The 24,208-nt window shown below is 45.0% G+C and overlaps 1 protein-coding gene across 1 annotated transcript; it reads right to left on the bottom strand.

Moving 5' to 3' along the window:
• Window positions 1-420: 420 nt before the first annotated feature.
• WDR73 (WD repeat domain 73) lies at window positions 421-23,568 on the bottom strand. The gene is made up of 8 exons (XM_067466417.1): window positions 23,435-23,568; window positions 21,513-21,580; window positions 19,316-19,404; window positions 16,267-16,355; window positions 13,814-13,881; window positions 12,010-12,174; window positions 8,494-8,883; window positions 421-2,861 (listed from the first exon to the last, which is right to left on the bottom strand). Exons 1-8 carry the CDS (start codon window positions 23,479-23,481, stop codon window positions 2,623-2,625), a joined length of 1,155 nt encoding a protein of 384 aa, XP_067322518.1. The 5' UTR covers window positions 23,482-23,568; the 3' UTR covers window positions 421-2,622.
• Between the last annotated feature and the right edge of the window lie 640 nt (window positions 23,569-24,208).

Below are 24,208 nucleotides of genomic sequence, written 5' to 3' on the forward strand. Positions count from 1 at the left end.
CGCATCTACACTGTGGAACGGATGCGTTTTGACACCACTTTATTTTGTCACGGCTTAACGGAATCGTGGGAGTTGCAGTTTTGCAAAGCATTTAATCCTCCCGGTGCCTATTCCCCAAACTGCAACTCCCAGGGTGACGTAGCATTGAAACGTGGCCGTCGAAACTGGTGCCAAACCGCATCAATTCCGCAGTGTAGATGCCCCAAAAGAGAGGTTGCTCCCCAGCCAACCAAGCCAGGCAGCGTGTTCTCTTTTTGTAAACGTGGTTCCTTTGTACTGTTCCTTGAGAAAACCTTGGCTTCCCCCACTCTGTGACGTTTTCTGTGTTTTTTGTCAGATAAATTATTCTAGTTTATTAATCCAACGGATGATGATGATGATAATAATGATGATAATAATAATAAAAAAGGAAAACCAAACTCATTGAGAGTGTGACTTTATTGGGAGTAAGAAACCTTTGCATGACTTCCTGGTATGCTGCTAGGAATGGTGGGAATTGAAGTCCAAAACACCTGGAGGATCCAAGTTTGCCCAGGCCTGGTATACATGCTACGAGGGTTGAATGAAAAGTAATGCCTCCACCTTCGTAACTCCTCAAGAAATGGCAGTACTGGTATGCAAGAGGTACTGGCTTGTTCAGTAGACTCTCCTCTACAATTCCATTTTGGTTGGAAGCCTTAGCATTGAATGGTTGTGTTGCTAAAGTGCGAAGTATGGAACCCTACGCATACAGTCGGTCAATGCGACTTAAGCAACGTATGTGGCAGGTACTGGCTTGTTCAGTAGACTTTCCACTACAGTTCCATTTTGGTGGGAAGCGTTAGCACTGAATGGTTGTGTTGTTAAACTCTGAAGTATGGAACCCTGCGCAGACGGTCGGTCAATGTGACTTAAACAATGTATGTGGCAAGTACTGGCTTGTTCAGTAGACTCCTCTACAGTTCCATTTTGGAGGGAAGTCTTAACATTGAACGGTTGTGTTGCTAAAATGCGAAGTATGGAACCCTGTGCAGACGGTCGGTCATTGCGACTTAAGCAACGTATGTGGCAGGTACTGGCTTGTTCAGTAGACTCTCCTCTACAGTTCCATTTTGGAAGGAAGCCTTAGCATTGAACAATTGTGTTATTAAAGTGAGATTGGAACCCTGCACAGATGGTCGATCAATGCGACTTAAGCAACATGCAGTCACTGAATTCTTGACAGCAGAAGGCGTCACCCCAAAAGTACTGAAAAGTAATGCGTCCACCTTCGTAATTCCTCAAGAGATGGCCGCACTGGTATGTGACAGGTGCTGGCTTGTTCAGTAGACTCTCCTCTACAATTCCATTTTGGAGGGAAGTCTTAGCATTGAACGGCTGTGTTGCTAAAGTGAGAAGTATGGAACCCTGCACAGACGGTCGGTCAATGCGACTTAAGCAACGTATGTGGCAGGTACTGGCTTGTTCAGTAGACTCTCCTCTACAGTTTCATTTTGGTAGGAAGCGTTAGCATTGAATGGTTGTGTTATTAAACTCTGAAGTATGGAACCCTGTGCAGATGGGCGGTCAATGCGACTTAAGCAATGTATGCGGCAGGTACTGGCTTCTTCAGTAGACTCTCCTCTACAGTTCCATTTTGGAGGGAAGTCTTAGCATTGAATGGTTGTGTTGCTAAAGTGAGAAGTATGGAACCCTGCGCAGACGGTCGGTCATTGCGACTTAAGCAACGTATATGGCAGGTACTGGCTTGTTCAATAGACTCTCCACTACAGTTCCATTTTGGCAGGAAGCTTTAGCATTGAACGGTTGTGTTGTTAAAGTGCAAAGGATGGAACCCTCCGCATACAGTCGGTCAATGCGACTTTGCACTTTAACAACACAACCATTCAATACTAAGGCTTCCCGACAAAAGGGAACTGTAGAGGAGAGTCTACTGAACAAGCCAGTACCTGCCGCAAACCAGTACTGCCATCTGTTGAGGAGTTACGAAGGTGGAAGCATTACTTTGCACTTTAACAACACAACCATTCAATGCTAAGGCTTCCCGACAAAATGGAACTGTAGAGGAGAGTCTACTGAACAAGCCAGTACCTGCCGCAAACCAGTACTGCCACCTGTTGAGGAGTTACGAAGGTGGAAGCATTACTTTGCACTTTAACAACACAACCATTCAATGCTAAGGCTTCCCGACAAAATGGAACTGTAGAGGAGAGTCTACTGAACAAGCCAGTACCTGTCGCATACCAGTATTGCCATCTGTTGAGGAGTTACAAAGGTGGAGGCATTACTTTGCACTTTAACAACACAACCATTCAATGCTAAGGCTTCCTGCCAAAATGGAACTGTAGAGGAGAGTCTACTGAACAAGCCAATACCTGCCACATACCAGTACTGCCACCTGTTGAGGAGTTACAAAGGTGGAAGCATTACTTTGCACTTTAACAACACAACCATTCAATGCTAAGGCTTCCTGCCAAAATGGAACTGTAGAGGAGAGTCTACTGAACGAGCCAATACCTGCCGCATACCAGTACTGCCACCTGTTGAGAAGTTATGAAGGTGGAGGCATTACTTTTCATTCAACCCTCATAGTAATGATATAACCTTGCAAGGCAATGTCCGCAAAGTGGAGAGCCACAACCGCTAAGTCCCCGCGGGAGGGTCTGCCCAGTCCCATGCGTGGAGTGACCCATCGCTGGCGGCCGAGAGCAAAGTCCGGGGTCTGGAGGGGTGCCAGGAGTGGGCTGTCACCCAAAGTGGGGTCTCCGTGTTGTGGGTGCCACTCAAGAGGTGCCCTTTGTGGAGGAACAGCGGGTTGGCTTCTTCTGGCATCGAAGGGTCCCAGTGGCGCGTGTCGTAGATGTGGACGGTGCCGTCGAAGCCTTTTTGGAGAGAAGGAAAGAGAAGTTGGGACAAGTCATACTTTCTCCAGGTAAGCAACCAAACGTATAAATACAAATTATAACCTAACAAAATAAAAATAAATAAAAAGCACAGCCTGTTATAATGTTGAGGTTGAGATAAATATTTATTTATTTGTTTGTTTACCTCACTTGTATACCGCTTGTCCAGAGGAGGGCGACTAAAATGATCAAGGGTCTGGAGAACAAGCCCTATGAGGAGCGGCTTAGGGAACTGGGCATGTTTAGCCTGAAGAAGAGAAGGCTGAGAGGAGACATGATAGCCATGTACAAATATGTGAGAGGAAGCCACAGGGAGGAGGAGGGAGCAAGCTTGTTTTCTGCTTCCTTGGAGACTAGGATGCAATGGAGCAATGGCTTCAAACTACAAGAGAGGAGATTCCATCTGAACATGAGGAAGAACTTCCTGACTGTGAGAGCCGTTCAGCAGTGGAACTCTCTGCCCCGGAGTGTGGTGGAGGCTCCTTCTGTGGAAGCTTTTAAGCAGAGGCTGGATGGCCATCTGTCAGGGGTGATTTGAATGCAATATTCCTGCTTCTTGGCAGAATGGGGTTGGACTGGATGACCCATGAGGTCTCTTCCAACTCTTTCATTCTATGATTCTATGATTCTAAATATGTGAAAGGAAGAAGAAGAAGCAGGCTTGTCTTCTGCTGCCCCGGAAACTAGGACTCAATGGAGCCACTGGTTTAAATCATAGAATCCTAGAATCCTAGAGTTGGAAGAGACCTGGTGGGCCATCCAGTCCAACCCCCTTCTGCCAAGAAGCAGGAATATTGCATTCAAATCACCCCTGACAGATGGCCATCCAGCCTCTGCTTAAAAGCTTCCAAAGAAGGAGCCTCTACCACACTCCGGGGCAGAGAGTTCCACTGCTGAACGGCTCTCACAGTCAGGAAGTTCTTCCTCATGTTCAGATGGAATCTCCTCTCTTGTAGTTTGAAGCCATGGCTCCATTGCGTCCTAGTCTCCAGGGAAGCAGAAAACAAGCTTGCTCCCTCCTCCCTGTGGCTTCCTCTCACATATTTATACATGGCTATCATATCTCCTCTCAGCCTTCTCTTCTTCAGGCTAAACATGCCCAGTTCCCTAAGCCGCTCCTCATAGGGCTTGTTCTCCAGACCCTTGATCATTTTAGTCGCCCTCCTCTGGACACATTCCAGCTTAGAGTCAATATCTCTCTTGAATTGTGGTGCCCAGAATTGGACACAATATTCCAGATGTGGTCTAACCAAGCTTCTTTGGAAGCTTTTAAGCGGAGGCTGGATGGCCATCTGTCAGGGGTGCTTTGAATGCAATATTCCTGCTTCTTGGCAGAATGGGGTTGGACTGGATGATGGCCCATGAGGTCTCTTCCAACTCTTTGATTCTATGATTCTATGAATAGAGCATGGGGAGCATTACTTCCTTAGATCTAGACACTAGGCTCCTATTGATGCAGGCCAAAATCCCATTGGCTTTTTTTGCCGCCAATGCAGGAGAGATTCCACCTGAACATTAGGAAGAACTACCTGGCCATAAAAGCTGTTCAACAGTGGAACACTCTGCCTCAGAGTGCGGTGGAACCTCCTCTCTTGGAAACTTTTAAACAGAGGCTGGATGGCCATCTGGCAGGGCTGTAGTGTAGTAACAGATGTAAAGCCACTTTACTGCTATCTGCACGCATTATTCGCTGATACATTACACAATCCTAGACACTTGGGAAGTGTCCGACGTGTGACCCAATACAACAGCCAGCAGAGTGTCTGCTGTGGACTCATCTTGCTGTGTTTCAAGTAATAATAATAATAATAATTTGTATACCTGGGACTGAGACCCAAAGTGTAGTAGTAGTAGTAGTAGTAGTAGTAGTAGTAGTAATATGTGTATGTGCACTATGTTGTTAGTACATGTAAATATATAATTAATAATAATAATTTATAACCCAGGACTGAGACCCAAAGCATCATCATCATGTGTATCCGAGGACTGAGATCCAAAGCTGCGCATAACATGAAAAATTATGCAATAGAATAAATGCACTGAGCTTAGTTGTACATAGAATCATACGTAGGCATTGTTCAGAATAAATCCATGCCTCGTGTTTACCATCCAGGCAACCAAAGGACCACCCACTTTTGCCAATTTGCAATATTATTTATTTACTGTATTTGTATACCGCCTTTCTCAGCCTGTCAGTGACTCAATATCATTGAGCTTAGAGTTTTCAAAATAAAACTGTCTCGTCTACCCCTGGAGAGACCTCAAGGGGGTTTTCTGGACTCCACCAGAATCTACAACGTCTTGAAAAGAAGGTGAGTGAGTGAGTTTGTTCAATGCTTAGACCAGGGGTCCTCAAAGTAAGGCCCGGGGGCCAAATACGGCCCTCCAAGTTCATTTACCCGGCCCTCGCTCAGGGTCAACCTAAGTCTGAAACGACTTGAAAGCACAAAATAATAACAACAACAATCCTATCTCATCAGCCAAAAGCAGGCCCATACTTCCCATTGAAATACTAATAAGTTTATATTTGTTAAAATTGTTCTTCGTTTTAATTATTGTATTGTGTTATTGTATTGTTTCCCTACAGGAGTTGGCTATTTGAATTCTTTTCTGGTGATTTCTCCCTTTTTCCACTTCTTGTGCATGTCTCTTTTGTGTCTTAGCACAGTTAGAAGTTCTTTGGACATCCATTGTGGCTTCTTTGCACAAATAAGAAAACCCTGGAGCTGGGAGGCGACCACCCGCTCCAGCACCTTGCCCAAGAAAGGGAGGTTGGAGATTGGTCTGTAATTGCTCGGCACCGTGGAGTTAAGGGAGACCTTTTTGAGGAGTGGACGAACCACAGCCTGTTTTAGTCGAGCTGGAAAGACCCCCTGCTCCAGTGATGCATTAATGAGTAACACAAACCAATCAACCAACCCCTCCGTCGCCGATTTAATTAGCCAAGACGGGCAAGGGTCTAGAGCCAACGTGGTTGCTCTCACAGCACCAAGGACCCCCTCCACGGTCTCAGGAAGAACAAGCCTAAAAGAATCCCACAAAGTTGGACAGGCAGGTGCCTCAATCACCTCTCCTGGCACTGTGATGAAATTGGAGTCCAGCTCAAGGCGTATCTGAGCAACTTTGCCCGCAAAATGGTGTGCGAACTCGCAACACCGAGTTGTTGGGTCATTGAAGTTCTCCTCCACCACAGGTGGATAAAGGAGTCCCCCGACAACCCGAAACAGCTCCGATGATCTATTTGCTGCAGACGCTATATGGGCAGTCATGAAAGACTCCCTGGCTGCCCGTATAGCCACGGTATATGCCCTAATTTATTTATTTATTTATTTCATTTACTTATACCCCGCCCTTCTTACCCCGGGGGGGACTCAGGGCGGCTTACAGAGGAGGCACAATTAAATGCCAAAATCAATTGACAATAATACAAATACCACAAAAGCAATTCAACAGTTAGAGTTAAAACATCAGTACATGTGCATAGGAATTTCTTTTCAAATTATAATCTGGCCCTCCAACAGTTTGAGGGACCCCTGGCTTAGACCATAGGTCTTTCACATATAGGACAAACAAATAAATACAATATGAAATGCACCATTAAAATAGTGTATAAATCATTAGAATCTATATAAATAAAAATGTAATGTTTGTTTGTGGGATTAACAAAACTAAAAAGCCACTGGACAAATTGGCACCAAATTTGGACACAAGACACCTCTCAGGCCAATGAGTGACCATCACTCATAAAAACACGGAAAAACACAGCAGAAGGGACTTAAAAAGCAACCCTCCCAAAAAATACATTACAACCACATATATATACACAAACACATATATATACACACATATATGCATACACACACACAAAACACATACACAGAAAGGGGGAAGGAAGGAGGGAGATAAGGAGGGAAGGAGAGAAGGAAGGAAGGAAGGAAAGAAGGGTAGTGAAGGAAGGAAGGCGAGAAGGAGAGAGAGAAAGAGGGAAAGAAGGAGAGAAGGAAAGAAAGAAAGGGAAGTAGAGAAGGAAATAAAAAGGAAGGAAGGAGAGAAGGAAGGAAGGAGAGAAGGAACGAAAGAGAGAAAGAGGGAAGGAAGGAAAGAGACAAGGAAGGATGGAACCAAAGAGCAAAGGAAGCTAGAAAAGAAACAGGTAGAGAAGGAAGAAAGAAGGGAAAGAAAAAGAGGGAGGGAGGGAGGGAGGGAGGGAAGGAAGGAAGGAAGGAAGGAAGGAAGGAAGGAAGGAAGGAAGGAAGGGAGAGAAAGAGGGAGGGAAGGTTGACCACAGCAACACATGGTGGATACTAGGCCTGGGCGGTTTCGTTCGTTAATTTTGTAATTCATTAAATATTCGTTATTTTTAACAATTCCAAAACGATTCCAAAACTTATTTTCAAACCCGGAAGTGTTTTTAAATAGCGAAACGGCATCCTCCATCTTTTTTACGAGCTTCCGCGCATTTCGGAAATGACGTTTTAGGGATGGAGGATGCTGGGTGCGCCGGGAGCCAATCCTGCGCTCCCAAGCACCGTGGCTCATTGTGATTGGGCGGGCTGCCCTTTAAAAGCGGCTCCGCGTGGCCGCATTGCTCATTGCTGGGGAAGGCGAGGAGACGGGAGGTTCGGGAGGGAGGCTTGGCTTGCTTGCATTCATTCATTGCTTGCATTCATTCATTGCTTGCATTCATTCCCTGGGCTGGGAGCAGCAGGGAGGCTTTGCCTTGTTTTCGCCCTACATTTTTAAATATTTCTGAAAAAAATTTCTTTTATTCTTAAAAAAATTCAAAAAGTATTCTAAAAAAAAAAAGAAACTTGTGTGCCTGTGTGTGCGTTTGTCCCTGTCCTGTGGCTGTGTTCGCTCCACAACAGGGCAAGCATTTTGTTAATTTTCCATTTTTAAATATTTCTGAAAAATATATTTCTTTTATTCTTCAAAAAATTCAAAAAATATTTTTAAAAATTTTTTATTGTTTTTTTCATTATTGACTCAGTTTTGGCTACTTTATCTTATTACTTTTTTATTTAATATCTTTATCTTAATATCTTGTTCTATTTGATTATTTTTTTGATTTATTTTATGAAATGATTTTGTTTATAGAGCATTTAGCATTGCGCAATCGCGTCCGCCATTTTAATGAATCGATTCGTTATTATTTTAATAACGAATCAATTCGTATTTAATAACGAAGTTCGGAAGTCGTTTTTGCGCATGCGCAAATCGCGTCCACCATTTTAACGAATCGATTCGTTATTACCTTAACGAATCGACCCCGCATCAATAACGAAGTTTCGGAAGTGATTTGCGCATGCGCGGGGGGTCCGCCATCTTAACGAATCGATTAGTTAATAATAACGAAATTTCGTAAATACCGAACTTTTTTAAAGGAAAATTTTGTAATTCTTTTAAATAACGAAACGCAAAAACCCCCCAAAAACGAATCGATTTTAGAAACAAATTTTTGCGTTGTTACCCAGCCCTAGTGGATACAGCTAGTGCTACATAAATCACCAGAACCCATAAGGATTTTTTTTACCTGAGTAAGTCAATGCAACCAATGCCTTTGGTCCCTTGCAATACACACAGCGCATAGTGGGCATCTCCAAAGGCTTACCTGAGACAGAGATACATCCCCTGAGGAGCGGCGCAAAGGAGACAGAGAGGAAATCTGCGACATGGAGGACGGGTGTGGGTTGGCAACACTGAGCTGTGGCCAGGGCGTTGGCTGTGTCCCTGAGGTCCGTCAAAACCACGCGCCCGGAAGAGGAGAGACGGGCAATCAGGGGGTCATCCGTGGCTGAAGCGTCCGCCTGGCTCTTCTGGACGGCTGCGCACCAGCTCTGCTCTCCCGGTGCCGATGTTTCCGGCCGTTGCCCGACTTCAGCCAGGAGATTCGAGGCTTGCCGGGTGTCCGCACGGAAGAGCTGCCCCTTTGTGCTGCAGGCCAGAGTCGTGGCTTCGTCCAGGAAAGCCAGGGTCGAGATCCCTTCGCTGCTTGTGGAGGCTGGAGAGGGAAGATGAGGAAGGCACCCACACTGTGGAATTAATGCATCTCGACATCATGGGGACACTGGGAGTTGTAGTTGGGTGAGGCACCGGCACTCTTGGGCTAAAGACTTTGCAAAACTACAGTTCCCACCTTCCAGCCCTAAAATATAGGGCATTCTATAAATTTATCATTATTTATTTACAGTATTTATATTCCGCCCCTCTCACCCCGCAGTGGACTCAGGGCGGATTACAATGCACATATACATAGCAAACATTCAATGCCATTTAGATATTCAACATATATAGACAGACAAAGAGGCAATTTAACATTCCAGCATTTCCGGCTTCATGAGGGTATGCTCAATTCGAGCCACAGGGGGAGCTGCTGCTTCACCGTCCATTTGTGACACTGAGTCCTCGATGGAGTACTTCCTCATTCTTCTGCACGCTGCTGGAAGGTTTTATGGCATCTGTTGGGGTACAGCCTGTGTGTGAACTTGAACCTGACTCTCTGATTGTATTTCCTGATGCCCATGTAGATGTCAATGTGAATTCTGAGGCCAATTTAGATGATGATGGTTTGAGTAGTGAAAATCCTACAGCTTTGGAAAGCGAAAGTCAAGATTCCCATGAGAACATACATTCCGAGCCAAGCTGAGACGGTTCACTCCCTTTTCCTCCCAGTTTTAGCTCTCCAGAGAATCAGACACCTGGACTGCCTAATGAGGATAGGCAGGGGCAGATTTGGCAGAGTCGGGGAGAAGCCCAGTGTTTACGCAGGTCAGCCAGATTGAAAGAAATCCAAACAAAATCTTCAGGCGTGTCTCGCAACAGATTTCTTGGCCTTAAATATGCCCGGCCTGAATACAGCTTCAGACCAGGCATCGTTCCAGATCCATGTGCCAGCTTTTGCAGGTCTCCTGATTCAGGTAGCCTTGTTCCTCGGAGGTTTTCTAGTTGCCCTAAGTACGGTTAGTGATTTGCTAACGAGTTCCAGGATTCAGCAGTTTTGCTGTGGGTTTCATGATCTTGTTTATGGACATTTCTTGTTGCTAAATTTTACTGTGGCTTTTTCCCTTTGCATTTTTCCTCTATTTTGTATTCATCTTTCATCAATAAAAAAGGATTGTTTTCCTGAAGCCAAGTGTGATGGATTGTTGTCTGAGGGTCCAGTTTCCTGCTCTGGGTTGCAACAGCATCATAAATTAGTTAAATTAGCCTCCCCGCATAAAGCGGCATCTAAATTTCCTACTTGACAGATGCAACTGTCTTTCGGGTTGCATAGGTTGACAGCAAGCTAGACTATTCATGGGCGGGAGCTCACTCCGACCTGGGCTGGTTTCGAACTCATGATCTCTCGGTCATTTAATGCAGCTGGCTACTAACTAGCTGGGCCACAGCCTGGTCCTGTTTTAATGTTTATGAATGTATAAACATTAAAACAGAATTAAATATCATAGAGTCATAGAATCAAAGAGTTGGAAGAGACCTCATGGGCCATCCAGTCCAACCCCATTCTGCCAAGAAGCAGGAATATTGCATTTAAATCACCCCTGACAAATGGCCATCCAGCCTCTGCTTAAAAGCTTCCAAGGAAGGAGCCTCCACCACACTCCGGGGCAGAGAGTTCCACTGCTGAACGGCTCTCACAGTCAGGAAGTTCTTCCTCATGTTCAGATGGAATCTCCTCTCTTGTAGTTTGAAGCCATTGTTCCCTTGCGTCCTAGTCTCCAAGGAAGCAGTAAACAAGCTTGCTCCCTCCTCCCTGTGGCTTCCTCTCACATATTTATACATGGCTATCATGTCTCCTCTCAGCCTTCTCTTCTTCAGGCTAAACATGCCCAGTTCCCTAAGCCGCTCCTCATAGGGCTTGTTCTCCAGAACCTTGATCATTTTAGTCGCCCTCCTCTGGACACATTCCAGCTTGTCAATATCTCTCTTCAATTGTGGTGCCCAGAATTGGACACAATATTCCAGATGCGGTCTAACCAAAGCAGAATAGAGGGGTAGCATTACTTCCTTAGATCTAGACACTAGGCTCCTCTTGATGCAGGCCAAAATCCCATTGGCTTTTTTTGCCGCCACATCACATTGTTGGCTCATGTTTAACTTGTTGTCCACGAGGACTCCAAGATCTTTTTCACACGCACTGCTCTCGAGCCAGGCATTGTCCCCCATTCTGTATCTTTGCATTTCATTTTTTCTGCCAAAGTGGAGTATCTTGCATTTGTCACTGTTGAACTTCATTTTGTTAGTTTTGGCCCATCTCTCTAATCTGTCAAGATCGTTTTGAATTCTGCTCCTGTCCTCTGGACTATTGGCTATCCCTCCCAATTTGGTGTCGTCTGCAAACTTGATGATCCTGCCTTCTAGCCCTTCATCTCAGTCATTAATAAAGATGTTGAACAGGACCGGGCCCAGGACGGAGCCCTGCGGCACTCCGCTCGTCACTTCTTTCCAAGATGAAGAGGAAGCATTAGTGAGCACTCTCTGGGTTCGTCCACTTAACCAATTCCAGATCCACCTCACCGTAGTTTTGCCTCGCCCACATTGGACTAGTTTCCTTGCCAGAAGGTCATGGGGGACCTTGTCCAAGAAGGCCTTCCTGAAATCCAGGTACGCTACATCCACGGCATCATTCCCCGCATCTACCCAGCTTGTAGCTCTATCGAAGAAAGAGATCAGATGAGTCTGGCATGACTTGTTTTTGATAAATCCATGTTGACTATTAGCGATGACTGCATTTGTTTCTAAGTGTTTGCAGACCGCTTCCTTAACAATCTTTTCCAGAATCTTGCCCGGTATCGACGTGAGGCTGACCGGACGGTAGTTGTTTGGTTCGTCCTTTTTTCCCTTCTTGAAGATTGGGACCACATTGGCCCTCCTCCAATCATTGGTATTTTAAAAATTCAGTTAAAACACATAAAAACATATTCAAAACTAAAAACCACAGCAGCCCCCCTTGAAGAATCAACTCAGAGGGTCTACTCTAATGGAGACTTGGATTTTCCTATAGGGAATCCTATAAATTTAATCCACCCTTCTCACTTCGCTGCGGACTCAGGGCGGATTACAATGTACACATATATGGCACACAACATATATAGAAAGGTGGACACCCTCCCAAGGCAGCCCTTACCTGCCATGAAGAGGCTCTGCTTGGATTCGATGTCCGTCACCTGGACGTTGTCCGTTCTCGTCGCATGGAGGACCCGGGAGGGTTTGCTGGAGGTGGTGGCCATCTTTGCCCAGCCGTCCTCCACTCCCGGCCTGGTAGGGATGCTGGCCAAAGGCTTCATGACATCTGAAGATGACAAGAACGGACAGAAAATAGACTCCCATAGGGAATGCTGCTCTTCATCTGCACTCAGGTAGCACCCACATTATTACGGTACATGGCTAAGTTCCTGTGAAATCACTACTGTGTTCGTATTAAGAGAAAAAGACTCACCCTGGTTAATTAAAATCCACAGGTTGAGTAACTGGGGTAACTAAGGTCAACAATCCTTTTGTTTTTTTAATTTCTTTTGTAAACATTTCTTTGTGTTCCCTGCACATTCTGTTCATTCTTACAAAAAATGCATTTGTGAAATCATTGAATTCAAAAAATGTGCAATTGCAAATTCATTAGTGAATTGCAAAAAATGTGCAATTGCAAATTCATTAGTGAATTGCAAAAAATGTGCAACTGTGAATTTATTGGTGAATTGCAAAAATGTGCAACTGTGAATTTATTGGTGAATTGCAAAAATGTGCAACTGTGAATTTATTAGTGAATTCAATAGTGACTTGCAAAAAATGGCAATTGTGAATTCATTAGTGAATTGCAAAAATGTCCAGTTGTGAATTTATATAGTGAATTCAGTAGTGACTTGCAAAAAATGTGCAATTGTGAATTTATTAGTGAATTGCAAAAATGTGCAATTGTGAATTCATTAGTGAATTGCAAAAACAGGGAATTCTGAATTCATTAGTGAATTGCAGAAATGTGCAATTGTGAATTTATTACTGAATTCAGCAGTGAATGCAAAAAATGTGCAATTGTGAATTTATTAGTGAATTGCAAAAATGTGCAATTGTGAATTCATTAGTGTATTGCAAAAATGGGAAATTCTGAATTCATTAGTGAATTGCAGAAATGTGCAATTGTGAATTTATTACTGAATTCAGTAGTGAATTGCAAAAATTGTGTAATTGTGAATTCATTAGTGTATTGCAAAAATGGGGAATTCTGAATTCATTAGTGAATTGCAAAAATGTCCAATTGTGAATTTATTAGTGAATCCAGCAGTGAATTGCAAAAATGTGCAGTTAAATGCAGAATATAGTTCCAAAGATCTTCAGGTAAAAGCAGGAGACACAATCCTATTGGCAAAGTTCAAATCCGAGACCCAGGTACAAGCAATGAAACAATTGCCCCATGAATCACAATGCAAGAAATCCCAAGCGTGCTGCTTTCCAGGCTAAGATTATTCCATGAAGCTTTCAGGCTAATAAGCTACATTGAACTGACACTTTCCCTTGGTCTGCAAGAAGCCTAAATACCTTTCTAACATGAAAACATTACATGAAATCATTGCGATGACTTTTCACTGAGCTGGCCTCTCATCTGCCGGCCAGGCGAGAACTCCGCCTGACGCGGAGATCAAGACGGGCCTGCTGGGTCAGGTCACTGTCAAGGCTTTCAGTACTTTCAGTATCAGCATGGGAAGGAGGCAAATGCCCCCCCCCCCCCCGTTCACTATCTCCTTCGTTAAAATTCCTTTCTCTTGGGAACCGCTGTGTTGATGTTGACTCTGCACTGTCTGTGCTATCTGTGGGAGCCGCAGGCCCAGAGATCTGAGGCACAGCAAAAGAGCAAGGAGTCTGAATCCCATCATACTCATCATCACAGAACATCTCAGCCACAACAAACGACACACAGACACCTTTGGCTTGCTCACCTGTCTCATCTGGCTCCATGCGCCAAACTTGCAGTGCACTGTCAGGAGGTCCGCTTGTCAAAAGCAAACTAAAGGGGAGAAAGAAGCAAAGAGGGAGGAAACTCTTGAGCAAAGGAGGGGATCTGTTATGGTCACTCATTAGATAGGATCTGCTGGAGGGAGCCCTGAAACTGAGCAGGAAAACTGGCAACAAACACATCGGTGCTGTTGCACTCCAGGACAGGAAAATCTCTCTGACTGTAAACACCACTGTAACAAGGAGATAATCCTTTTATTGAAGATAATTAAAAAGCAGTAAAGTAAAAAGCCCTTTAAAGAAATGGGTAAATCCAATTAGGAAAGAAGATAAGCAGGAACAAAATAGTCCAGAGTAATCATAGATGGACCTCCTGGGCCATCCAGTCCAACCCCATTCTGCCAAGAAGCAGGAATATTGCATTCAAATCACCCCTGACAGATGGCCATCCAGCCTCTGCTTAAAAGCTTCCAAAGAAGGAGCCTCCACCACACTCCGGGGCAGAGAGTTCCACTGCTGAACGGCTCTCACAGTTAGGAAGTTCTTCCTAATGTTCAGATGGAATCTCCTCTCTTGTAGTTTGAAGCCATTGTTCCGCGTCCTAGTCTCCAAGGAAGCAGAAAACAAGCTTGCTCCCTCCTCCTCCCTGTGGCTTCCTCTCACATATTTATACATGGCTCTCATCATATCTCCTCTCAGCCTTCTCTTCTTCAGGCTAAACATGCCCAGTTCCCTAAGCCGCTCCTCATAGGGCTTGTTCTCCAGACCCTTGATCATTTGAGTCTCCCTCCTCTGGACACATTCCAGCTTGTCAATATCTCTCTTGAATTGTGGTGCCCAGAACTGGACACAATATTCCAGGTGTGGTCTAACCAAAGCAGAATAGAGGGGTAGCATTACTTCCTTAGATCTAGGCACTATGCTCCTCTTGATGCAGGCCAAAATCCCATTGGCTTTTTTTGCCGCCACATCACATTCCTGGCTCATGTTTAACTTGTTGTCCACAAGGACTCCAAGATCTTTTTCACACGTCCTGCTCTCGAGCCAGGCGTCCCCCATTCTGTCTCTTTGCATTTCATTTTTTCTGCCAAAGTGGAGTATCTTGCATTTGTCACTGTTGAACTTCATTTTGTTAGTTTTGGCCCATCTCTCTAATCTGTCAAGATCGTTTTGAATTCTGCTCCTGTCCAGCAAAGTCCAGCAAAGTCCGTGAAAGCAAAGGGAACTCTCTGGTAGCCATTTAGGGAGCACACCATCATCCCCACACCCTTTAGGGACAGTCTCATGGGAAACTGCACTTTGAACAGGGATCTCCTTGTCATTCTGTGCATCAATATCACTGACCAAACCATTGCCATCTTGAAACCCATTGACATCACTCCCCACATCCAAAGCACCCTGATCCTGAAACACAATCACAGGCTGAGCTCCATCAACACCTTTATTAATGACTTGGATGAAGGGTTAGAAGGCAGGATCACCAAGTTTGCAGATGACACCAAATGGGGAGGGAGAGCCAAGACTCCAGAGGACAGGAGCAGGATTCAAAGGGATCTTGACAGATTAGAGAGATGATGGGCCAAAACTAACAAAATGAAGTTCAACAGGGACAAATGCAAGATACTCCACTTAGGCAGAAAAAATGAAATGCAAAGATACAGAATGGGGGACAATGCCTGGCTCGAGAGCAGTACGTGTGAAAAAGATCTTGGAGTCCTCATGGACAACAAGTTAAACATGAGCCAGAAATGTGATGCGGCGGCAAAAAAAGCCAATGGGATTTTGGCCTGCATCAAGAGAAGCACAGTGTCTAGATCTAGGGAAGTCATGCTCCCCATGCTCTATTCTGCTTTGGTTAGACCACACCTGGAATATTGTGTCCAATTCTGGGCACCACAATTCCAGAGAGACATTGACAAGGTGGAATGTGTCCAAAGGAGAGCGACTAAAACGATCAAGGGTCTGGAGAACAAGCCCTATGAGGAGCGGCTTAAGGAGCTGGGCATGTTTAGCCTGAAGAAGAGAAGGCTGAGAGGAGATATGATGAGAGCCATGTATAAATATGTGAGAGGAAGCCACAGGGAGGAGGGAGCGAACTTGTTTTCTGCTTCCTTGGAGACTAGGACGCAATGGAACAATGGCTTCCAACTACAAGAGAGGAGATTCCATCTGAACATAAGGAAGAACTTCCTGACTGTGAGAGCCGTTCAGCAGTGGAACTCTCTGCCCTGGAGTGTGGTGGAGGCTCCTTCTTTGGAAGCTTTTAAGCAGAGGCTGGATGGCCATCTGTCAGGGGTGATTTGAATGCAATATTCCTGCTTCTTGGCAGAATGGGGTTGGACTGGATTATGGCCCATGAGGTCTCTTCCAACTCTTTGATTCTATGATTCTATAATCACTGAAGTTTGCCTGGTTTAGAAACTGCAATGCCACCTACCTGGTTCCTGGCACATGCTTCAGACTGAACACGGGGCGGTCCGAAAACCCGCCGTGCTCCACTTTGAAGTCTCTTTCCGGACACAATCCCTGTAAAAAAGCAAAGCATCCTCCTGAAAGCACCTGGAAAATATTGCTGCAAAAACACAACCAGAATTAATGTAGCTGGTAATGGACGGTGAGGCATGGATGTCTATCTATTCCAACTGTGGGTGCATCTAAACATAGTGGAATTAATGCTGTTTGATGCCACTTTAATACCTGGAGGGCTTCACCTCCTAAATGCAACACTCCCTGCAAAATCAATTATGCCCCCCAAAAGTCTAGGATTTTTTTTTGCCAAGTTCTCCACATTTTAGATCCAAGAAGAGCTATTTTAGAGGCCAAAATGGACCCTAAATTACATAATAATAATAATAATAATAATAATAATAATAGTTTATATTATATGCTAATCAAGGTGGTCACTTGAAACATTCACACCTAGCTCCAGTAAACAAGAGTCCTTTGTCCCGCCCTGGTCATTCCACAGATATATCAACCCATTTTCCTAGTTCCAACAGACCTCACTACCTCTGAGGATGCTTGCCATAGATGCAGGTGAAACATCAGGAGAGAATGCCTCTAGAACATGGCCATATAGCCCGAAAAAACCTACAACCAGAACATCTAATCACCTCTCAACAAAAGATTCCCCCAGGCACTGCCAGGCCATCAAATGCTAATCAAGGTGGTCAGTTGAAACATTCCCACCTCACTCCAACAGAGAAGAGTCCTTTGTCCCACCCTGGTCATTCCACAGATATACTATAAACCCTTTTTTCCTAGTTCCAACAGACCTCACTACCTCTGAGGATGCTTGCCATAGATGCAGGCGAAACGTCAGGAGAGAATGCCTCTAGACCATGGCCATATAGCCTGAAAAAACCTACAACCAGAACATCTAATCACCTCTCAACAAACGATTCCCCCAGGCACTGCCAGGCCATCAAATGCTAATCAAGGTGGTCAGTTGAAACATTCACACCTAGCTCCAACAGAGAAGAGTCCTTTGCCCCACCCTGGTCATTCCACAGATATAGAAACCCCTTTTTCCTAGTCCCAACAGACCTCACTACCTCTGAGGATGCTTGCCATAGATGCAGGCGAAACGTCAGGAGAGAATGCCGCTAAAACATGGCCATATAGCCCGAAAAAACCTACAACCAGAACATCTAATCACCTCTCAACAAACGATTCCCCCAGGCACTGCCAGGCCATCAAATGCTAATCGAGGTGGTCATTTGAAACATTCACACCTAGCTCCAACAGACAAGAGTCCTTTGTCCCACCCTGGTCATTCCACAGATATATAAACCCCTTTTCCTAGTTCCAACAGACCTCACTACCTCTGAGGATGCTTGCCATAGATGCAGGTGAAACGTCAGGAGAGAATGCCTCTAGACCATGGCCATATAGCCTGAAAAAACCTACAACCAGAACATCTAATCACCTCTCAACAAAAGATTCCCCCAGGCACTGCCAGGCCATCAAATGCTAATCAAGGTGGTCAGTTGAAACATTCCCACCTCACTCCAACAGAGAAGAGTCCTTTGTCCCACCCTGGTCATTCCACAGATATACTATAAACCCCTTTTACCTAGTCCCAACAGACCTCACTACCTCTGAGGATGCTTGCCATAGATGCAGGCGAAACGTCAGGAGAGAATGCCGCTAAAACATGGCCATATAGCCCGAAAAAACCTACAACCAGAACATCTAATCACCTCTCAACAAACGATTCCCCCAGGCACTGCCAGGCCATCAAATGCTAATCAAGGTGGTCAGTTGAAACATTCCCACCTCACTCCAACAGAGAAGAGTCCTTTGTCCCACCCTGGACATTCCACAGATATACTATAAATCCTTTTCCCTCGTTCCAACAGACCTCACTACCTCTGAGGATGCTTGCCAAAGATGCAGGCGAAACGTCAGGAGAGAATGCCGCTAAAACATGGCCATATAGCCCGAAAAAACCTACAACCAGAACATCTAATCACCTCTCAACAAACGATTCCCCCAGGCACTGCCAGGCCATCAAATGCTAATCAAGGTGGTCAGTTGAAACATTCCCACCTAGCTCCAGCAGACAAGAGTCCTTTGTCCCACCCTGGTCATTCCACAGATATATCAACCCTTTTTCCTACTTCCAACAGACCTCGCTACCTCTGAGGATGCTTGCCATAGATGCCGGCGAAACGTCAGGAGAGAATGCCTCTAGAACATGGCCATATAGCCCGAAAAAACCTACAACAACCCAACTTTCACCATGTTTTCATGCTAGACTCAATTAGGAAATGACATTTGTAACCCAGGAACAAATGCCCAGACACGCATCAAGGAACATGAAAGGCACTGCAAACTACTCCAACCAGAGAAGTCAGCCATAGCAGAGCAACAGATGAACCAACCTGGACACAGAATACCATTTGAGAACACAGAAATGCTGGACCACTCTCACAACCACCATGTCAGGCTACACAGAGAAGCCATTGAAATACACAAGAAGCATGTGGACAATTTCAACAGAAAGGAGGAAACCATGAAGATGAACAAAATCTGGCTACCAGTATTAAAGGACTCAAAAATCACAACAGCAAAACAACAGAGGGGAAACAAACAGGCACATAAAATCACTCTTAACAAGGGATTCCCCCCAGGTGCTTCCAGGCCACTGAATGCAAATCAAGGTGATCAGCTAAAACATTACCCTGGTCATTCCACAGATATATAAACCCATTTTTCCTACTTCCAACAGACCTCACTACCTCTGAGGATGCCTGCCATAGATGCAGGCAAAACGTCAGGAGAGAATGCCTCTAGAACATGGCCATATAGCCCGAAAAAACCCAACTTTCACCATGTTTTCATGCTAGACTCAATTAGGAAATGACATTTGTAACCCAGGAACAAATATCATGTTACAAAGTGGGTCTAAAGCAGGTGTGGGAGAAGAGGTGTGAATACCCCGCCTAGTGCACAATTCCCAGTGTTGTTGGTGCCTCCATTACCTGGTTCTCCTTTGCACACAGCCTCGGAGGCAAAACGAGCTGGAGGATCTCATTCCTTCTTCCATTTCCATATCCAGCAACACAGACACCTAAAGAGAGAAGCACAGAATCCAGGAATCCCAGAGTCGGAAGGGCCCCCCAAAGTTCATCCAGTCCAACCTCTCTCTCACTGTGTGTGTGTGTGTGTGTGTGTGAATATATATATATATACATACCATATATACATACCATATATATATATATATATACACACACACACACACACACACACACACACACTCACAGTCCCCTGCCATGCATTGCTGTGTATGTGTTTTGTATTTGTATATATGTGTGAATTGTGCCTGTATATATGTGTGTTTGCGTGTGTGTTTGCGTGTGTGTGTGTGTGTGTGTGTGTATATATATATATATATATATATATATATATATATGAGGGTGTATATATGTGTCTGCATATATTAGTGTGTATTTGTGCGTTTTTATGTGTGCATGCATATTGTGTATAAGTGTGTGCTTTATATGCATTTGTGTGTATATATGTATGTATGTGGATATGTGTGTGGATGTGTATATGTATATCTGTATGTATACGTATCTGTGTACATGTGGGTATTTGTTTGTGCATATATATACGTGTGTGTGAATATGTGCATGTGTATATGTATGTGAGTGTATGTGTATATTTATATATAGTGTATTTGTTGGGTTTTTAAGTCTGTTATGCTGAGGCTTTGTGTGTGTGTGTGTGTATGGGTGATGGACACTCGTTGTACTGTTAGGTGTATTGAGTCCAAATTTTGTGTCAATTCCTTCAGTGGTTTTTGAATTATGTTAATCATATAATCATAGATTCCTAGTGTTGGAAGAGACCTTCTGGGCCATCCAGTCCAACCCCATTCTGCCAAGAAGCAGGAATATTGCATCCAAATCACCCCTGACAGATGGCCATCCAGCCTCTGCTTAAAAGCCTCCAAAGAAGGAGCCTCCACCACACTCCGGGGCAGAGAGTTCCACTGCTGAACGGCTCTCACAGTCAGGAAGTTCTTCCTAATGTTCAGATGGAATCTCCTCTCTTGTAGTTTGAAGCCATTGTTCCATTGCGTCCTAGTCTCCAAGGAAGCAGAAAACAAGCTTGCTCCCTCCTCCCTGTGGCTTCCTCTCACATATTTATCCATGGCTATCATATCCCCTCTCAGCCTTCTCTTCTTCAGGCTAAACATCCCAGCTCCTTAAGCCGCTCCTCATAGGGCTTGTTCTCCAGACCCTTGATCTGCTCCCTCCTCCCTGTGGCTTCCTCTCACATATTTATACATGGCTATCATATCCCCTCTCAGCCTTCTCTTCTTCAGGCTAAACATGCCCAGCTCCTTAAGCCGCTCCTCATAGGGCTTGTTCTCCAGACCCTTGATCTGCTCCCTCCTCCCTGTGGCTTCCTCTCACATATGTATACATGGCTATCATGTCTCCTCTCAGCCTTCTCTTCTTCAGGCTAAACATGCCCAGCTCTTTAAGCCGCTCCTCATAGGGCTTGTTCTCCAGACCCTTGATCATTTTAGTCACCCTCCTCTGGACACATTCAAAATATAATTCCACAAACAGACATTATATATTTTTTATTTATATAGATTAAAGGTAAAAGTTTTCCCCTGACAGTAAGTCTAGTGGCATCCGACTCTGGGGGTTGGTGCTCATCTCCATTTCTAGGCCGAAGAGCCGGCGCTGTCCATAGACACCTCCAAGGTCATATGGCCAGCATGACTGCATGGAGCGCCGGTACCTTCCTGCTGAAGCGGTACCTATTGATCTACTCACATTTGCATGTTTTTGAACTGCTAGGTTGGCAGAAACTGAGGCCGTGTCCACAAGGATTCTTTCTCCCACCCTGGACATTATTCCATAGGTATATAATATACACTCCACTCCCCTAATTGCCAACAGACCTCTAAACAAATCTCTGAGGATGCCAGTAGCCACGGATGCAGGTGAAACATCAGGAGAGAATGCTACTGGAACATGGTCATACAGCCTTAAAAACTCACAGCAGCCCAGTGATTCTGGCCATGAAAGCCTTCAACAACACACGCTCTAATTCCACCCAAAGCTGTTTCCAACTGAAACTCTACGACTCCAAGTCCCAGTCTCTGTGATTTTGACGCACTGATTGTATGGCACCAAGTGAAGAAATTCCACTCACGTTTTTCTCCTGTCCATTCGATGACTCTGGTGGGATCCTGAAGCTCAAACACATGGAGGTCATTGTATCTATGCAAGAGAAGCAAGGAAGGACACGTGAGAAGGACTGAGGAGCCTTCACAGAACTTAAGGGGAACATAAAATGATCAAGGGTCTGGAGAACAAGCCCTATGAGGAGCGGCTTAAGGAGCTGGGCATGTTTAGCCTGAAGAAGAGAAGGCTGAGAGGAGATATGATAGTCATGTAGAAATATGTGAGAGGAAGCCACAGGGAGGAGGGAGCAAGCTTGTTTTCTGCTTCCTTGGAGACTAGGACGCAATGGAACAATGGCTTCAAACTACAAGAGAGGAGATTCCATCTGAACATTAGGAAGAACTTCCTGACTGTGAGAGCCGTTCAGCAGTGGAACTCTCTGCCCCGGAGTGTGGTGGAGGCTCCTTCTTTGGAAGCTTTTAAACAGAGGCTGGATGGCCATCTGTCAGGGGTGATTTGAATGCAATATTCCTGCTTCTTGGCAGAATGGGGTTGGACTGGATGATGGCCCAGGAGGTCTCTTCCAACTCTTTGATTCTATGATTCTATGATTCTGTTTAAGGAGCTCCACTGGCTGCTGTTCATCTTCCGGACCCAATTCAAGGTGCAGGTTCTTACCTACAAAGCCCTGAATGGTTTGGGACCCGCCTACCTGCGTGACCGCAATTCTATGTACGAACCCATGCGATCTCTTCGATCATGTGGAGAGGCCCTGCTCACGCTCTCACCTTCATCGCAGGTGCGATTGGTGGGGACGAGAGAGAGGGCCTTCTTGGTGGTGGCCCCCCGACTCTGGAATATTAGGCATGCCCCAACTCTGACAGTCTTTAAGAGGAGCCTGAAAACATGGTTGTTCCAGTGTGCCTTCCCAGAATAAGGAAACTCCCAGCAATATGTCCCTAAATGCACTTTATTAATGATCTAGGATTGTCTGCATGCCCCATTCTTCTCTGAAAATTCTATCCTAGTTATATTTTACATTGTTCACGTCAGCATATTTTCAATTTTAATCTATTACATTTGGCCCGGCCATTTTTAAAATTGTTTATGTCACTATTGATTGTTTTTTGTTTATGTGATTTATATGATTTGTATTTTATTGATTGTTTATTGATGTTGTATCGATTGATGTTTTGTTTGATGTACTGTGGGCTTGGCCTCATGTAAGCCGCACCTAGTCCCTTGGGGAGATGGTAGCGGGGTATAAATAAAGTTTATTACTATTATTTATCTTGGAGTCCTCGTGGACAACAAGTTAAACATGAGCCAACAGTTTCATGTGGCGGCAAAAAAAAAAAAAGCTAATGGGATTTTGGCTTGCATCAATAGGGGTCTAGTGTTCAGCAGTGGAACTCTCTGCCTCAGAGTGTGGTGGAGGCTCCCTCTTTGGAAGCTTTTAAACAGAGTCTGGATGGCCCTCTGTCAGGGGTGCTTTGAATGCAATATTCCTGCTTCTTGGCAGAATGGGGTTGGACTGGATGATTGCCCATGAGGTCTCTTCCAACTCTTTGATTCTATGATTCTATTGTGTAGGGTACATATGAAACATGAATAAATTTTGCATTTATACATCAGTCCCATCTCCAGCCTAGAATCGCATTGGGTTTTTCAGCTGCTGCATCACACTGTTGGCTTATAGAATCATAGAATCCAAGAGTTGGAAGAGACCTCCTGGGCCATCCAGTCCAACCCCATTCTGCCAAGAAGCAGGAATATTGCATTCAAATCACCCCTGACAGATGGCCATCCAGCCCCTGTTTAAAAGCTTCCAAAGAAGGAGCCTCCATGCGAGTGCATGGAGAGTGCGAGTGCGGAGAAGAGCAAACCACTGACCACCTGCTGCAATGCACCCTGAGCCCTGCCACATGCACCCTCCTCTCCCTCACTTACAGCCTCAAAGACTCAAAAAGCCACTCTTCCTCTTCCTCTTCCTCCATTGTTTCCTCTTCTGCTGCTGCCTTGTTTTCCCACGTGCCTCCTGCAAAGATGGGGAGGTGGTCACGTGAAAGAGGCTTCACGTGACTCAGCCTGGGCGTTCCAGCCTCTTGTCCAATCAGCGCCTTCCCTGGCTGACGTCAAGCGGAGGGGAGGGGAGGGGGGAGAAAGAGGGATTCCTCGACACGCGTCAGTGGAGAGAAAGCAGCGGTGCACGTGTGAATGCGTCGAAGATGCGGGAAAAAGGGAAAACCGGGTTCGGATGAAAGAATGAAAGCATTTTTCATTGTCTGGAGCGGAAAGGAAGCGTGTTCAGAGTGTTGCCAACCCTCTTTTCCGACTCCTTCCACAGCAGATCCGTGTCTGTTGAAGGGATCACGTGTGAATGCGTTCCAATCAAAGGAGGAAAGAATTTTTCATTTTCTGGAGGGGGAAGGAGGCGTGTTAACAATGTTGTCAGCCCTCCTTTCCGATTCCAGCCACAAAAGATCCGTGTCTGTTGAAGGGATCACGTGTGAATGCGTGTCGCAATCCGTCCCTGGTTTCAGCGTGAATTTTAGTCTGGCCTTAATTCATGTCATGTATTATTATATTTATATTATTAATAATAATAATAATTATAATTATAATTATAAATTTAGGTCATGTAGCTTGAAGTCATTTCTAGTGACCTTAATTAAGTGAACCTGTCTCTTTAAGAAAGAGCCTGGCCTTGACCTTCCTCTGATG

The sequence above is a fragment of the Anolis sagrei genome, chromosome 3 (genome assembly GCF_037176765.1).
Source record: "Anolis sagrei isolate rAnoSag1 chromosome 3, rAnoSag1.mat, whole genome shotgun sequence".
NCBI lineage: Eukaryota > Metazoa > Chordata > Lepidosauria > Squamata > Dactyloidae > Anolis > Anolis sagrei.

Coding starts and splice junctions, on each gene's coding strand:
- WDR73 (XM_067466417.1), bottom strand. CDS start 23,481: ATGGAGGAAGAGGAAGAGGAAGAGTGGCTTTTTGAGTCTTTGAGGCT. Junction 13,882..16,266: donor AAGCATGTGCCAGGAACCAG/GTAGGTGGCATT, acceptor TCTCCCCTTTAG/TTTGCTTTTGACAAGCGGAC. Junction 2,862..8,493: donor GGGATGTATCTCTGTCTCAG/GTAAGCCTTTGG, acceptor CTCTCCAAAAAG/GCTTCGACGGCACCGTCCAC.